The 16627-nt window shown below is 39.3% G+C and overlaps 1 protein-coding gene across 9 annotated transcripts in view; it reads right to left on the minus strand.

Annotated features, from left to right (window-relative positions):
• PLCB1 (phospholipase C beta 1) overlaps window positions 1-16627 on the minus strand; it is a 407422-nt gene that overhangs the window by 14468 nt on the left and 376327 nt on the right. For 5 of the 9 annotated variants that reach the window (XR_010372118.1, XR_010372119.1, XM_064446798.1 and 2 more), the window contains exon 32: window positions 9472-9536. The exons of the other annotated variants lie outside the window; for them this stretch is intronic. Coding sequence is in view for 3 of the 5 variants with exons in the window: in XM_064446798.1 (XP_064302868.1) it covers window positions 9498-9536 (39 nt within the window). In the remaining 2 variants the exon portion in view is untranslated. The remainder of the gene's footprint in view (window positions 1-9471; window positions 9537-16627) is intronic. 9 annotated transcript variants of the gene reach the window in all.

Below are 16627 nucleotides of genomic sequence, written 5' to 3' on the forward strand. Positions count from 1 at the left end.
CCTAACTCATTAACAACATGAATCTGGCTTCCTCCTTACTATTAGCAGAGATGTGCATTGACTCTCCTCAAAGGATGAGCCAATTTTTATTTAGTGACTGACCTGTTATTTTCTAACATAACAAGCTAATGAAAAAAAATCTATTCAGAACCTGGCAGAAGTTTAACAGCAGAGAGAGAGCTACTGTCCCTCAGTTTCCATCTTCCAGAAATGATGGTTCAGTCTTTTGGCTTTTGAACTTCCAAATGTCAGGAAAGTTTTCAGGCTGAGTTTAACAATGGCAAAAAGTTGGGACTCAATTCAAACTTATATATTGATGTATATATTCATTATTATATGATGAACATCAAATGGAGATGTATCATTGCTGCTAAGGATAGAGTCTGACATTGTTTATGGCTGCTCTGTGTTTATGTATTACTATTATCTTCACATGTCTCTACTTCCACCATTATTTCATCCATACTTCCACCACTTCTCATTGTCCTATGCTATATTACACAACACACCTCTTTTTTTTTGACTGAAGAAGAAAAATTATTGTGGAATTTTAACTGCAGCTTTTAAAAACTTTATAGCTTAACGTAAAAGCGGTACTGCCCAGAGGTTCAACCTAATTAAAAACAGCCCAAAGGTTTTTATTTCCTGATACTACAATGAACTTAAAAGGGAAAAAACCTCCTCTTCTTGTCCATTCTGCTCTTACTGGATTAAGTAGTACTATGCAATGGGAGGTTAATGGAGCCACCCTCATGATTAAGTTTAAGGGATTAATATTTCAGTTCAGTTGTTTTTTATCTAAACATTTTTTTCAAAGGTCATATGAACGCTGACAACTGCAAACTTGGGCAACTCTCTAATTACCCATCAAGTTGAAATGAACCATAGAGACAACTTCATTTCAATGATGTTCAGCAAGCACCTTGCGATGCAAAAACTGACATATAAGGTAACTTCATAAAGCTAGATAAACAAGACAAAGCCTGTCCCAGTGCTGTGCAGAGTAGCTTGAACTCATGCTTGTTAGAGGGCATACCCAAAGTTCACTGAGTCTACAAGAAGACAGTGGCTGACTTTGCGGGTTTTGTATCTACAGTACTGGCAACCATATAAGTACAGGCACAAACCAACCAGGTCAAATGAACGAACCACTGGCACAAAACGGCACGAAGTGCACGCCCCTTCCCAAACAGCAGTCTGGAGCTAACCTGACTTGCAAATGAGCAGTGCAAATGCCATGTTTCAGAGGTTCAGGATTTTCAACTGTCTTGTCTTAGCAATTTAAGGAAGCTGCAAAACATGAAAAGGGCTAGGAAACAGGACCAGGTTGCTGCTTCAAATCAAAGACTCCTTCAACAGACAGGTAGAGATAACAAACTCCCACAGAGAAGGTCAGATGTCATCCTCACCTCCAGACCTGCCCACCTTTCTCTCTCTTTGTGTACAACCTGATGTGGGTTTCTGTTGAGCACCTGAGCTCCACAAAAAAGGGAAACCTCTGAAGGTGTTTTGCTCTCTTAATGCTTAGTATGGGTGAAGGACTACCACCCTGAGCATGCTGCAGCCCAACCAGCCAGCAGAGATCCTGAGCTCAGCTCTCCTCAAGTGTGGTGGAATATGTTCAGTGAGTTACGATGACAGAAAACTTGTGTGCTATAGCACTTGTGTGTTTAAGTCTGCACTATGGTATGCTTTTCATCTTGTTGTGCAGCTGGACATCTAAAAGTTCTCTTGAACAGATCTCTGAATGATATTGCCAATAGCACAATTGTGTTTTGTGGTCAGACCTTCCCTTTGTTAGGAAAAGGGATATGCAAATTCCCTAGAAGCCAGCAGAGAGAGGAAACTAAGGGATACCACAACCTACAACTACTTCAGTTCCTTTGGTACCTCCATTCCCCACTGATCTTAGCCTGTGGAGGTCATACCGCAGTAGGCTTAGATCTCAAGCCTACTATGGGAAAAGTCAGCTTTTCTATTGACATCCGTGTTTGCTGGATTTGGTCCCTGGCTTCTCTCCTTCTGAAGTTAATACAGTTCACCCAAGCTTAGTTCACCAGAGGGTCAAGCCTGAACTGAGATGAATCTCATGGAACTTCACTAAGTCCTTTGCTTTTTTCCCACTGAGAGGCATGCCATCAAAATGTGTAACATGATGTCCTTAGAGCTCCGATTTGTTTTTAATCTTATTTCATTTATGTGTATCACTACTGGTAGCTTCTATCTTGGAAAAGTTTTGTACCACGCAGAACCTTATTTGAGAAAAAAACCCCAAAAACCTGGCAGTAGAACAAACCCTCTTTCCATTATAAGAACTTATCTTTTTAATGCTTTATCAGTATTTTATTATTATTTCAGTACTTGACATCTTCCAAAAGCATTAAAAAGTTCTTGAGAGGTCTTACAACTTTACAGTGTATTCTGTGATGCCAATTCTGATCACAATCTACTTGAAGATAAATTTAATGAACACTAGAATCATGGAATCATTTAAGATGGAAAAGACCATTAAGATCAAGTCCAACCATTAACCCAGCACTACCAAGTCCAAGAAAAATAAATGCAAGTTCTTTGAGGAAGCAAAAGAATTCTTTAAAAACATTGGTTGCTTCATTTAAAGCTCTATTTAAAATATTTTAGTTGAGGATACCAGAAATCTATCTTGAATTTTGGGAGTATTCCAAATGATGGTAGGCAAGTATCAGAAATGAATGAGATTATTACCTTTCAGAAAAACCTTTTAGAACAATTACTATAAAATGTCATCTTTTCCCCATCTCATGTACATGTATTTAGAACTACAGAAATACAGACAAGCATTAGATTTAGTGATGGTGAGTGAATAATTAAGTCATCTGCTACTCTATATACTATTCTGAGTTAGTTACAGAAGTTATTCCTAAAAATTTCTTATCACTTAAGTTATTTAAACTTTCTTACACATCAATTAGTTTCAAATAATAAGTCTTTAGGCTATCCATTAATTGCAGCACTGTAGACACGATCTGTATTTAAAATTATGCAATGAAAATTAAGCCGAAGCACCAAGCTGTCTTGGCTAACAAAAAAGGTTTCCTCAGCCCTTCGGATAAAGAAGGAGAGATAATGGGGGCACTGAATTCACAGGAGAACTCTTTCTCAGTTTACTATTCTCTCTCATCACATGTTAACACAGACTACTGAAGCCACAAGCCACTATCCACGTGTTTAATTTGCAGTGTTGCATTTTCAGTGCGTTCATTTTCTGATTGTACAGTATGACTGTTTTCAGACAAAAAAGAAAAGAGCTCCAGTGATTAATGCAAAGGAAGGACAGCAACATATATAACCTGAAGGATAGCTGATTAAGAAGATTCTGCAATGGGATCATTTACAAATGCAAGGTAAATGTGGACGGGAAATTTAACTGGTTTAGTTACTCTTTTAGAAGCTAGAGGGAGGCTGGCTGCAGAGGAACATCTGGACTATGCAACAGGAGAAGACACCATTTCTAGTTTCTATCTCTCCTGCTGTTCTGGCTCTAGGCTCTCAAAGAGAGTTTCAACCCACTCTTTTAAGTCTTGCTGTCTCTGCAGAACAGATCTTAGGACAACTGAATTTCTCTTGTCTGGTCATATTTTACTTCATTGATACACTGAAACTACAATATGGCATTTGTACCATTATAGCTGGTTCCCGCTGGCATCTGTCAGAGGCACACAGCATGGGCTGCCACATCAGTCACAGCTGCTCACTGCAGCTGCTGTCCTCAGTGGCGGTGATGATGGCAAGTGGAATTACTTTAAAAAGTGCAGCCTTTAATTGATAGGTGTTTTTTTCCCAAATCCTCTATGCCTGCGGCATGAATGAGGAGTCAAAGGTAACATTCGGCTGACTCAAACAGATATTGGGAAGGGTGTCTTCCTGCCATAGAGATTAGAAAAAAGGCAGCTGAAATATTCTGTGTTGAAAAGCATGCCTGATGGAGGGAATCGTACCTGAGAGTGATGCTTCTTTTAAGTCAGACAAACTGCAGCAGCTCACTATCTGTCTTCTCCACATGCTATGCCAGCAGTTACAGAGCTGTTCCACCTTACTGACTCCTAGATCCTGTGCTTGATTGTACTTTTAAACAAGAAAAGGCAGAGCATTGTCAACTTTCTGTGCGTAATGCTGCTCTTTTTATCCTCAGACAATACTGGTTTACGGTTATGTGCACAAAAAAAAGATATCCTCTTTAACATTCAGCCTAGCCGCTGTGAGTTTGTTTAATGTCAGTATCCTGCACTCGATATGTGACTCTGTTAAAAGACATTAGAAAATGTCTCTATTATATGCATGTTTATTTAAAAAGTGCTCTTACTAATATTCACAAATGGTTATAGGAGAGAAACAAGGCTGAATGCCGAGTCAATCCTCTTACGACAAGTCTGTGTCCTTGACGATGCATATACTCACAAATCGCGGCAAAAAAGGAAGGCATCCGATTATTGTGAAGTAAACCAAAATAATGACTTCACTGGCATAAACACAGATTTTGTATAAAAATTCACATTACCAAAATATTAATATAAAAGACACAGTTTGCTCAGGGAGGACAGGTACAAAAAGGGTCTTTGGTAAGATATTTATCAAAGATCTTTTTTTTTTCCCTGATCTCCAGCATATTGTAAGAAAGGGACCTGCTGAAAGTCTCTGGGTAATGACAGAATTGGACAGGAAAATGGACATTGTCGAAGTGGCCATCTATAACAGCTGATCATGCTAGGAAGATTGGGAGGTGAAGCTTGCTTACTTGCCCAGAAAACTTCAAAAAGGAATACAGCAGGGCACAGAATACTTCAACTTCTTAGTGGGCAACATTTGTATTTAGAGTATGTACTCTCTACTGGTGATTGGGTGGGAAAACAGGCACCTATTTCACATAAAAGATTGGGACCTGTGAGCAGGCTTATTGCTTTTTCACACCATATCAATTCCTGCAGCAGCAAATAGAAAGGATCTTGGCCTATGTAAAATCCTCAAACATGGTTTATATCACTAGACTAGACCTGCTTATGAGGGAGTTGCAAACATTAAAGGGCAGCTGATGTTACAAGAAATTAACCCCAGTCTATTAAAAAACAAAAAGTGACTTAAAAAGTAGAAAAGCCAAGTAATAATTTTAAAAATTGAATTAATTTTCAGCTAATTAGTAGTTTCAAGTGTAAGCCGCAGTAGTCTCTCTCTGAATACAAATGGGAATAAAGGGTACTCCAGACCAAGAGGAGATGTTAACACTGACATGGAATTGGGGAGAAGTTACTGCACAATTTATTCCATTATTCCATGGTGATCGTGAGCCCCTGCTCAGAGTTACAATGATTCCCCAAGAAAAAGACTGACAGTGAGTTACCACTCCCAGGAGCTTCTACAATTTCCATGATACTTAGCATTACAGGCTTGTACATCTATCACACCTCGACTACGGCAGCATCCAAGCTATGTGGTATATGGTGTATTACTTAGAGAACAGGGAAGGGTTTTATTGCCACCAAGGTCAGCACTCCTGTCACAGGAAATCTGACTCGTGAAACCCAATCTCTGCTTTGAACTGAACCTGCAGACTTTTCAGCAGAAAGGACCATTTTAAGAGCGTAAATATTATGCTCTTAAAGCGTAAGATCTATGGGATCTCACTGACCTATATAACACCCTGCAGAATAGAACTCTGATCCAAACAGGTACTTTAAAATATATTAATATAAATAATCTCAAGAAGGACCACAGATAAGCTATTCTATATACTAATGGTTTCTAGAAATGCTAACCTTCAGTATCAGCAGTTTGTGAAATAATTTGTCCTATGAGCTCCACGCCATATGTTTTATTCAAGCATTAACACTTACTTTGTGAAAATAAAGCTGTCAGGATGTGAGCTACCACATGCAATATCATTCCCACGGGCCATACACTAATTAAATATGGAGGCTGACATTGCACCATGCAGAATTCTGGTTCTGTATTACAGCTATTAAAAGACTTACAAAAAATGCACGTTTAGAAAAAATGCCAGCTTGATTCTAGACAACACCTATGTATGGCTGAAGCCCCACTGAAAAACTCTACCATGCGCTTAAATGTTCATTTGAAACACAGCTTAAAGGATGAGGAAAGTGTAGCAGTAGCTTTGAGGTCCTACGTTTTAGAGCTTTCATGAGCCATGCCTACCCTGCAAAACATCCTAGTGGAAAAGCCATTTTGCACGGGATAAAAGGAGCTGTGTGTTCAGACCAGATTTGTAAGTCTACATTCTCTTTTTCTGTCTCAAAAATTTTATCTAGGTTTCTGCTGTTGACAAACGTAACTGCTAACATATGGAAGTTCCTCCTATGGATGACTAACATTTAGTCTCTAGTGGATCTGGACAGTTCCTGAATAAAGTTGTAATTTTAGGTCATTTCTCTAGATTTCCGCATAGCTGTTATCATGGCTTAGAAGGATTATATGCCTCTCCTGCACAGAAATATTCTCTAGGGTCATTAGTTTTGTTCAGCCCAAAGGCAGTGGTTTCTTACATGGGAACAAGAGCTGAGATACTCCTTTATGGCCTGCAAAAAAACTTGCAGCCTGCCTCCTTCTATCCAGGTACTTCAAAATATTCAAAATGCCTTGCCCTGGGGATGGAGCAATGAGAACTTAGGGCAGAAAGGGGTAGAAGAAAAAAAAGCCTTCTCCCATCATTCTCATATTTGCTTTGGAGTGAGACAAACCTTGGGGCAATGGATTCCTTCACCCCAATTTGGAGCTCCTTGCGTACTTGGTGCTAATCTGTTTTGTTTCCCAATTTTCCTGCACAGGTAGGGTACACTGAATTACACCATGTATAGCTTTGCCTAATACCACTCCCTTTACACACTCTATGCGGCTGAACTCCTGAGAGTAAGACAAAGCAAAGGAAAGAATAACCCCAGTGGTGTCATATGTGTTTACATGACATCACAGCAGGTTCTCCTCTCACATCTCATTTCCTTCTAACTGTACAGCATTGCCTAGTTCCCCAACATCCTCCCAAGATATCCTACTTTGACCCAGGCAGGTGATATGAGGTTGGCCTCATATTGTTCAAAATATAAGTGATGCATAACAAGAATAGAGTTAAAAGAGTACTTTGATTTTTCAAATGTTCACCGAGTTGTTTCTGCAGCTCAGCTCTATTCTTATCCTCCTGCTTTTCAGGAAGGGAAGACAGAACATCCCTCAGGAGGAGAAATCAATATTGTTGTGACACTTAGACACAAACAACAAAGAAATCCCAGTTCCCTAGCAAGCAATTGCCAATTTAATTTTGCCATCCTCAGTAACTCACTCTTTTGAATATTGTCAAGATGCCAACGTATTCATTATGGGCTCTACTTTCTTTTCTCACAACTACTTTGCTCAGGAAACATACATTTTTAGTTACCTTGCCTGTGCCCAAGAGGAGAACAACGATTCATGAAATCAAGGCCCCACCTAGAAGTTTTAATCTCAAACCGGAGCACAATGAGAGAACTAAACAATATTTAGAACTGTTATTTTTAACAAGTGTTTGAAAAAATGATCACTTACTTTGCAACAATAAAAACATTAAAATAAACCATAAGCATGTAATGATATGTATAGATACATGAAGAATATGCCAGTGTCCATGTTGGCAGAGACAGGTGATTCACAGCAAAAAACCCTGACAAATCAATTTATAGTCACACTTTATAAATCAGTCAAACTTACTTAGCATTTGCCTTTCAGTATAGAAGTCATTCTGTACTGTGCAAGGCACAGATCAAACATACATGAGTTGGTTCCTTCTTTCTTGCCAGTACATGTCCATAGAAGTACACATGCTAAGTATTTAAAAAACAAACAAACAAACCCTATACAGGCTGATAGAACAACCCAGGGGAAAGCACGAGGAACCACCACACTGATGCTGGCCAGGGAGCAGAACAGCGCTCACAGCAAACGTGCACCTTCACCACTGCTGAAGGTGCATCGCTGCTAACACCGGTACTGGCACAACACAGACTGGAAGAGGCATAGTCCCCAAAACTGAGCCTTGGTTGTCATTAGGAAGGACTATGAGTTACAGAACAACTGTTAGGCCCTTATGCGGGATGGTGAAAAGCCACAGAAGGATGTTCCATAGCAGGAACGAGCTGTAGCTCTCTGGAGAAGGCTCCTTTTACTCCTGCACACGTGTGAGTTTTGCTGGAGGACACTGAAAAGCAAATGCTGCCTGCCTGGCAATTAACCAAGATCCTTTGCAACCCAGTAACTGCAGCAGGAAGGCAGGTTTTGTTACCAAATACAGTCCTCAAGGAGAAGTCATGATGGTTCTCTTTTCAAAGACAAGCAAAGCATATCAAAGCATTCCAGAAGAAAGCAGTAGAAGGTGAAATACTAAATAAAAATACAAAGCAAGCAGCATTCACTGATTCAGTGACAAAGGTGTATGGCTTATCGCTACCCCCTTGACAGTGAAAGCTTAAGACCTCCTGGCATGACTATATTTACAGGAGGTTTCAGGGTGTTTGCTTATACATAGTCATGCCTCCTGATAGCAGAGATACCCCTGAAGTAATACTTCATTCTATCAGCATGTTCTAATCATCAGCCCTTCCATAAAGCAATGAAAAAACTCTTTTACTTTAATCTACTTTTGTCTTTCTTCCACGCTTTGCCTCCCTTTCCCCAGTTGTCTTCTGTTCCCTTCCTCCTCCCTGAAAAACTCACTCTCTTACCTCTAAATCTTCCCCTTTAGGCTTCAAAAATCCTGTTTTACTGATTCACATTCATAAATTCTTTCTCTTTTTCCACCAACTTTTCCTCCTGCTCTGATGCCCTGGTTAATCATTTCTTTATCCCATACTCTGGTGTCCCAGATGACAAGTCCTTAATTCATCTGCTTGGTAAGCTTCATCTTCAGAGGTACCCAGAATTCCTACCTTCAACCACCTTTCTCCATCTCATACCTCTACATTCAGATGCTCTCAATTCCTACCCCTGCATCCTCCCCCTGCATCAATCTTCTCTTCCTCTTCAGAGGCACATTTCATAGTGCCTGGTTTTCTGATCTGAGAGTACTGCAGCTACTGTGAGCAGAGAACACAGGATATTCTGATGACTCAAAGGGCTGTGGAAAGAAAGCTTGTATAATCATGCTGTCAAACACAGCCTCTGACTGCTGCACTGAGGTGGAGCAAAAGCAGCAATAAAACAAACGGGAAGGGAGACAATGGGGTTGGGTATGATTTGAAGAAGCCACAAATTGCTTTCACGGTATAAAAAGGATGTAATGGTCAGTGGCAGCATATGTTATGCAGCTAGCAGATAATAATCAGGGCTATAATTGCTCAAAGATTTCAGAAGAACCACCAGGCAGTAAATTGTGGACACTCCTGACTTAGTTTTGACATGTAAAATGAAAACAACATTAGCATTACTAGATAAAAAGGGGAATGTTTCACTCACTTTCACTATAGTCTCATATTCCATTTCTACTTCTGTTTTTCCTCTACTTCTTGTTCTTCTATGCTCTTTAAAACAAAACCAAGGATCATTTCAATTTTATGTGATTAACAATTACTCTAAGCTGCAATGACATAATTCTGTGCATTACAGTAAAATAACATCGCTTTAATCTATGCACTTAATGAAAAACAAAAGATTACTTCATGCTTCTGTGTGCTGGCTCATTAATATTTGACTAGGTACACATTAGAGAAACCAGTGTATTTATCATAACCTGTCACTCCATACTGAAAGAGGACAATATTTCAACTGTGTCACGTGGGAGATACAGGTTTAGTTGAAGCTGCAGCTTACGCGCATCGCAAGAAGTGTCACTTATTTTCAGGGAGAGGGAAAGAAGCATGTCTCTGAAGGAAAAAATGAGCATCAGCCATGCCACCTGAAGTACGTGCTTGAAGAAATACCTCTGGCCATTGCAGAAGGGAGGCCTTGGACTGCAATCACGCCTAATGCCATGAACTCAGTGCAGTTTGGATGGAAAACCTTCAAGGACATCCCCACGTGCTTACAGGAGCAGTGCTGCTCCTTCCCCAGACAGCCTATCCCTTTGAGTCAGCCTTGCACGAGTGCCTGAGCAGGACAAGGTGTGGGACACAGTGCTGTTGGAGATGTTGCTACTGTTTGCTTGACTTCATCCTGAGTTGGTGTTTATCTATGGAGCTGAAACCTCTCTTCAAAAGAGCAGCAGGATTGTCAGGTTGTCCCATCTACCTTGAAGGCCGTGATGTGCTGCAGGCAGCTACGTGCTGCTCAGAGCTGACTCACTGGGATGGCTGTGGTTCATCACGCACTGCTCTGTGAATCCTGAACTTAAACTCTCTCTCTCAAAGAGTTCTAAGGTCTGGATCAGAGAAGCCCTGAAGGTAATCTAACAGCAACCAAAAAGACCCAAGTTTTTATTATAGCCAGGAACTGAAAAAACGAGTGACTTTTTCATTCTTGCTAAGCGGGGTCTTTTAACAACATTGCCATGCCATTTTCAAGTGGCTGCAGTACGTTTTGTTCTCTTTTGTGTTAAATTATTGTGGTAACCTTCTTGTTTTACTCTAAAATAAGTGTTATTTCAGTAGTAAGTGATTTACTGCTTCATATGGATCATAACTGCATGAGTATATTGCTGAACTTGGTTCTGTTTGTAGAAGTTAAATCACAGCTCTTTTATGATACAGTTGGTGCCACTAAAATCTTGACACTTCCCACATCATGTATTTTATACTCTACCACATATTCGAGACAGTATTATATTTACATTGTCCAGGAGCCAGAGCTGTAATGGCATCCCGTGTAATGTGGTCATACTAGGTGAGAATCAGCTCTGGAATAACTGCATGCAAGTGCACTGAGGCGAACTGTATTCAGTATTTTGTCTTAGTGGTCAGGTTTGTTACAAAGGAAACTGTAAATTGAAACCTTTAAAACCAAATAGAAAGAGACAACAGCACAAAATAAAGTTTCTCATTTAATATTTGAGGATTAAATAGATTAATAACTGAAGTAGTATTTTTAAAATTTGTTATAAAGCATTTCCTCTCAAAGCATTTTCTTAAACTGAATATAATTATTAAGTCACTTCCTTGGTAATGGGTGAAGAAGCAGAACAGTATGTTTGAGCACTGTGTCCTCATTTAACTTTCAGGCAGATACATAAATGCCTTCTAATTGACTCACAATGGCAGGCAAAGAAATATAATTAGCTAACATGTGGCTGGATTTGATTGAAATTCTGTGTAAGGGAACTTACGCCACCTTCTTATACTATGTTGCAACAAATGAAACCATTTTATTTATTTTCTCCTTGAACTCTTTCTCACTATGGTAGCAGTGGGCTGTAAAACTATACCATTAACAGTGACACAAATGGTGTTACTAGATACATGTTGGGTATAAGATGGTCAGGAAATGGGTGCCAGTGATTGTGGTAGCTTGCACCATTGTGACATGCAAAATGAATCTTTAATATTAGCTGAGGAAGCAGAAGGTGACAGTTTGTAGCAGAAAAAATGTAGCAGCAAGAAGGTGAAATGTAAAGTGAAAAAGAAAGCTACTTGGTTTTGCATTGTTCCTTATCACTTCCCCTGATGCACTTTGTTTTTCTGTCTCTTTGATCTATATACTTCACTGGTTTTGTGTTCCCACTGACAGACAAATCAGATAAAGTGCCTTACTTAAAACAGGCAAATTTTACAAAATTACATGTATGTTTGCAGCACACAAACATTTTGTTACTGTGGATGTTGGCCTAGTTACTTCAGCGAGGCTTGTAACTCCTGAAGGCAGGTTAAGATTTGATTAGAAATTCCCTTAAAACCAGTCTTGGAAAACATTACTAAGCATCCTCTTTCTAAATTTCTTTGTTTGTGCAACATTATTACTTTTCCTTACTTTTGGTACCATTTTTAGCCAGCCTTCCTGTTAAAGTACACATCTTGGTTTGTGAAGTGTGTGTCTACTTTTCCTGCAGGTGACTGCAGGTACGTATTGGCTAGTGCTCACGCCAGGATTTGGGTATGCAAAGTAGGCACGCATTTGCAAATGTGCAGATTTTACCTACCTGGAGGATGAACATCAGGCTTAAAATAAGCAAGCATTTAATAAAAAGCAACATCCAAAAGTGGTAACAAAAACCTCTCTGCTTAATCAAACTGCGGATTTTCCCTGAGGTTATTTATCAAAACACAGTCCACCGAAATTAACAGAGATATCTGGATAGCATGAATTCCACAGTGATAGGAAATGATAAGGTTACAAGATACAACTATTTCGCTATAACTAGGGTACACACTACTCAAAACCTATGCTGTTTATAGATCTTGTAACAATATAGTCTGTGCACTTGCACCATTAGGATACTCCCGATCCAAATGACGCCAGTGTAGCAGACGTATATTATATATTATGCACACATATTTACCACAGGGGTGCTCACTAGTTTTGGAGCTCCCGGCATTGTCTTGCAGCATAAGAAAGAGAAAGTCAGAGAGAAACACAGGGATTAAAACAAACACCGAATTTCAAACTCTTTTCTACTCTGATGATCATGACTGTAGTTGTCGTAATTACCTGGTCTTTAAAATCCCCAAGCAACATCTTGATTCTAGCATGAGAAGTATCTGTGATCTTGCATGAAGCAGCTTTTTGTGAAATCTCTAATGCATAGATAATACAACACAGAAAATACATATACTTTCCCAAATCATAGCTAAGCAGCCAAATATTTATTGCTTTTATTAGTGCTGAGACATTTTAGAGAAGACACACATGGGAACTAGACTGCAGGAGAACACTGATGACGCGGGAAGTGTTAAAATACTCTCTACTATTCAAAGTCAATATCCATCTAATGTTGGTTTCCCAGCAGTTTTCTGGACACTCCAGACATCAGAAAGTCCAGAAATCAATCCGGTGCAAGTTTAAGCTTTTTAAACATTGAAGTTGAATATATATTCTGGTCTATCTGATGATCCTGAATGTGTCTGCACTTGTGCAAAGGGCAACAAAAAAAGGATGCATTTTGTATTTCTGGTTTCTTAGCTATTGTGAAGAGCTGTCATGTGTTCGCATTTATTGTGACATTACTATAAAGAACTACTGCCACAATTAGTCCAGATTTGTATTCTTGCTAGCGCACAGAAATGTGGCACAGGACCTGGTCATTCACCACAATAAATTGTGCTGACCTAAGACCTCCAATCAAATATTGTTCATATGACTTTACAATTATCTGTTATGAATCTTTAAAATACAATGAAGGAAAGTGTATTGTATCAGGGACAAGAAAAAGGGAATACTGCTTATCAACAAGGGCTGCCTCACAGCACATCCTTTACTTCTTTTAATAATTCACACAGACCTCAGTTATTTAGCAACTTACATGTGTTGCTTTTGGCTGTGCCTTTGGCATATGCTTACAGCATTTTCCGAGACCACAGCAGCACAAAATCACCATGTGAAAGAAAGAAGACTTTAAAAGCAGTATGATGGGAAATGGAAGAGTTTTAAGCAATGGTGCAACCCAAGTGACTTAAGATTTTTAGAAATGAAACATTCATGCCTAACTCCTTCTCCTGTTTCTGTACTATAGTTCTCTTACCAAAGGTTCAGCTGGGTAAAGGATACCTCTTCGCTGGTGGCAATTGGTGAGACATATTTCTGCTAAAACTCTGGCCAGCTGACTAAGAAGCAAGAAATGCTTGCTGGCCAATAGACTCGGGTGGGGGGTTGGGGGGTGGGGGGACAAGCCAGCTGGAAAACAGTATATACTGTTCATTATTTAATCAATGGACCAAGCAACAGTGTAACAGTGTCTTGGTGTTTATGGAAGGAGCTCTGGCCTAAATTACTAAGCCATGACTCCTTTTAAAAACTTGTTTTCAGCTGTGTTGTGTGTTGTAGAGTTCGTCCTCAAAATAATGTGCCAGATGTGTTTTACATAAGAGTGTTCTTTAAATACGTCTCTACAAACAAGACTGAATTGCAAAGCCAAGCAAAAAAGGAAAAGAAAGGACAGAGGGCATGCTTTCCCATGGGTGTAAATCTACAGCAGGGTTGCACAAACAGACACTTAGGACAAAATCTAGCTCATGGCAACACAGAAACAGTACAAAAAACATTCAAGGTAGCAACTTGTAGTCATATTTTGAAAGCTGTGAAATCTTATTATATTCTCATCTTCCCTGGATCAGAAAAGATTGTCCACATCCCTATCACAAAGACAATGGACATGTAGTTTTGCTTACTAATTGATCCGAGACTGACTGTGAAGTAGACAGACGGAGGAAGAAATGCAGAAGGAGGAGAATGAATGGTCCTGGCTTTGATCTTACTAAGTGAAACAGTAAAACCAGTTCAGATTAATTCTACTGCATGCTAGTGAAAATCACTGGTTTAACAACGTGAGTGAAACTCATCACTGTGCAATTTCACACTGAAGTTACACATACACAATCCAACTGCAGCAAGAACAGTCTTCATACGCACTCCTATTTCTTGTCCTGGGCAAGAAAAGTACATTTCCATTCCTGCTTCCTATTGATTACTTTAGTTATACCTTTTTTAAAAAATCAGCTACTATTATACAACAGCTCCATAAATACCACAAGATTAAGTCAGAATATATATTTCTCAGCTCAAACAAGCCACAAACGAAACTCCCAAACCTCAATACAAGGTCCAGGCAGAATGTCACTGAAATTCTACAGGTACAAACCATTTTATCTATCACCTTTACTGTATGCACAATAACATTTATTAGCTTGCAAGTTAGACAAAGATCAAGAGAATGGAATTAGTTTCTCAGAAACATATTGACATTAACATAATAAATGACTGTTAGATACAAAAAGTCCAATCTGGGACCCTTCTATCCAGAGTTCACGTTCCTCTGCTCAAGCATGAACAGTTAACGCAGTGTGGAAACGAGGCTCACAAGATTCTGTGAATGTCTCAGTGGATGACTTAAACTGAAAGTCTCAAAGAGTTACTCATTTAGGACCTGGGCTTGCTCAACTGAAGTCAATCTGAATTTTGCTATTGATATCAGAGTACATTAAAAGTTCACTCCTCACTTCATGGATGCATTTGGCAAATTGCCTTAGTCTGAGAGGTAGTTGGGCAATCCCTGTGAATCAACTACTCATCACAAAGAAGTCAAAATTACTTTAAAAATGCAAAGAATGCTAAGGCAGTCAGTACTGCTATAGCTAATCCGGAACAGCTGGTAGGCGAGGGATTATTTTAGGGTTCATCAGCAGTTATGAAAGAATGCATTCTAATCTGGTCAATTAAAGGGAATGAAAGAATCAAAAAGACTTTGATTACTGTTAGGAGTGGGCTAAACAAAGAAAGAAAACATAGAAATATGTTGTGTTTTTATTAGGTAGAATGATTTTTTGTTGTTCAGTAAGCACTAAAATAACTGAAGTCAAAACAGTTCTTTCACTGGCCACAGTGACATGGCCACAAGAGCTTTAGGAACTACTAACTTCTTTCTTACATTATAATGAAGCCTTTTTAGCTGTCCTATAATGGTCCCTTGATTGTAAAGCTGGATTCTTGTCTGAGTATCAGGGCTCCTATACAGAAAACAATCGGCGTTCACACCACCTGTTATGTCGCAGGAGAGTATGAAGTTGTAAAAGACTTTATGCAAGAATCTGCATTACCAATGACACTTTTCCTCTCATAAAGACTTAGTCTGTCTAGATCACACATTCGGCTATTCCTTTGAAAATTATTAAATATCTCAACATTTCATATTAAGCAATGCTGAATTCTCACTCATCCTTGAAAACTCAGCTGTTACAAAGATGTGTGTATATATGTATATGTGTAAGAACATAACACGGACTGGGAAGGACCTCTGTTCTCTGAGATGAACCATAAAACTAAGAGAAATCAGTGTAGCTCCATCCTAAAAATAGCTTACTGTCCACACAATGCATTAGTTTAAAATAAGGTATATAGTACCCCAAACTGGAACTACCTGTCTGATGCCTAGTTAAGCACCAGCTAACCTAGTTAGATTATTCCTGTAAGAACAGAGCCTGCAGCAGTATCCTGCGATGGCTCAGTCTTCCCTCTGTCCTTATAGGACACGGGTCAAAGAGAGTAAAGCCCAAAAGCTTTTCTGTGAAACATATGCATTGCCCCAATTTAGCAAGTGTAAATCACTTTTTGATTGTTTTAAAGTGTAAAGTATAAATACATGGATTTTCTAAGTGAATTATTGTAGGGGAATAGACAGGGATCGGCGACCGGAAGATTACGGGATGTGACGGAAAGATAGACTCCTCCGAATAGGAGTGGCAGGAACAGGAAGCGCAAGAGCTATATAAGCGTGTGACGCAGCTAAATAAACGGACATTTTGTATCCATCATATTGATGTCTGTGCATCACTGTCCCCAGGGTGGGTAGAGCCCTGTGTCCCGGAGATATGTGGCCCAAGATAAGTTCTCCCGTAGAAGCGTACAGCTACAAATTATTTTCAGGGGATGTAATGGACCAAGTCCTCTGACCTTCATGGTGAGACAGAAATTGCTTTTCTGTAAATGACACTCAGAACTGGAAGATTGCAAATTAAAAAGAGAATTCTCCTCC

This window comes from Phalacrocorax carbo, chromosome 3 (assembly GCF_963921805.1).
Source record: "Phalacrocorax carbo chromosome 3, bPhaCar2.1, whole genome shotgun sequence".
In the NCBI taxonomy this organism is placed as follows: Eukaryota; Metazoa; Chordata; class Aves; order Suliformes; family Phalacrocoracidae; genus Phalacrocorax; species Phalacrocorax carbo.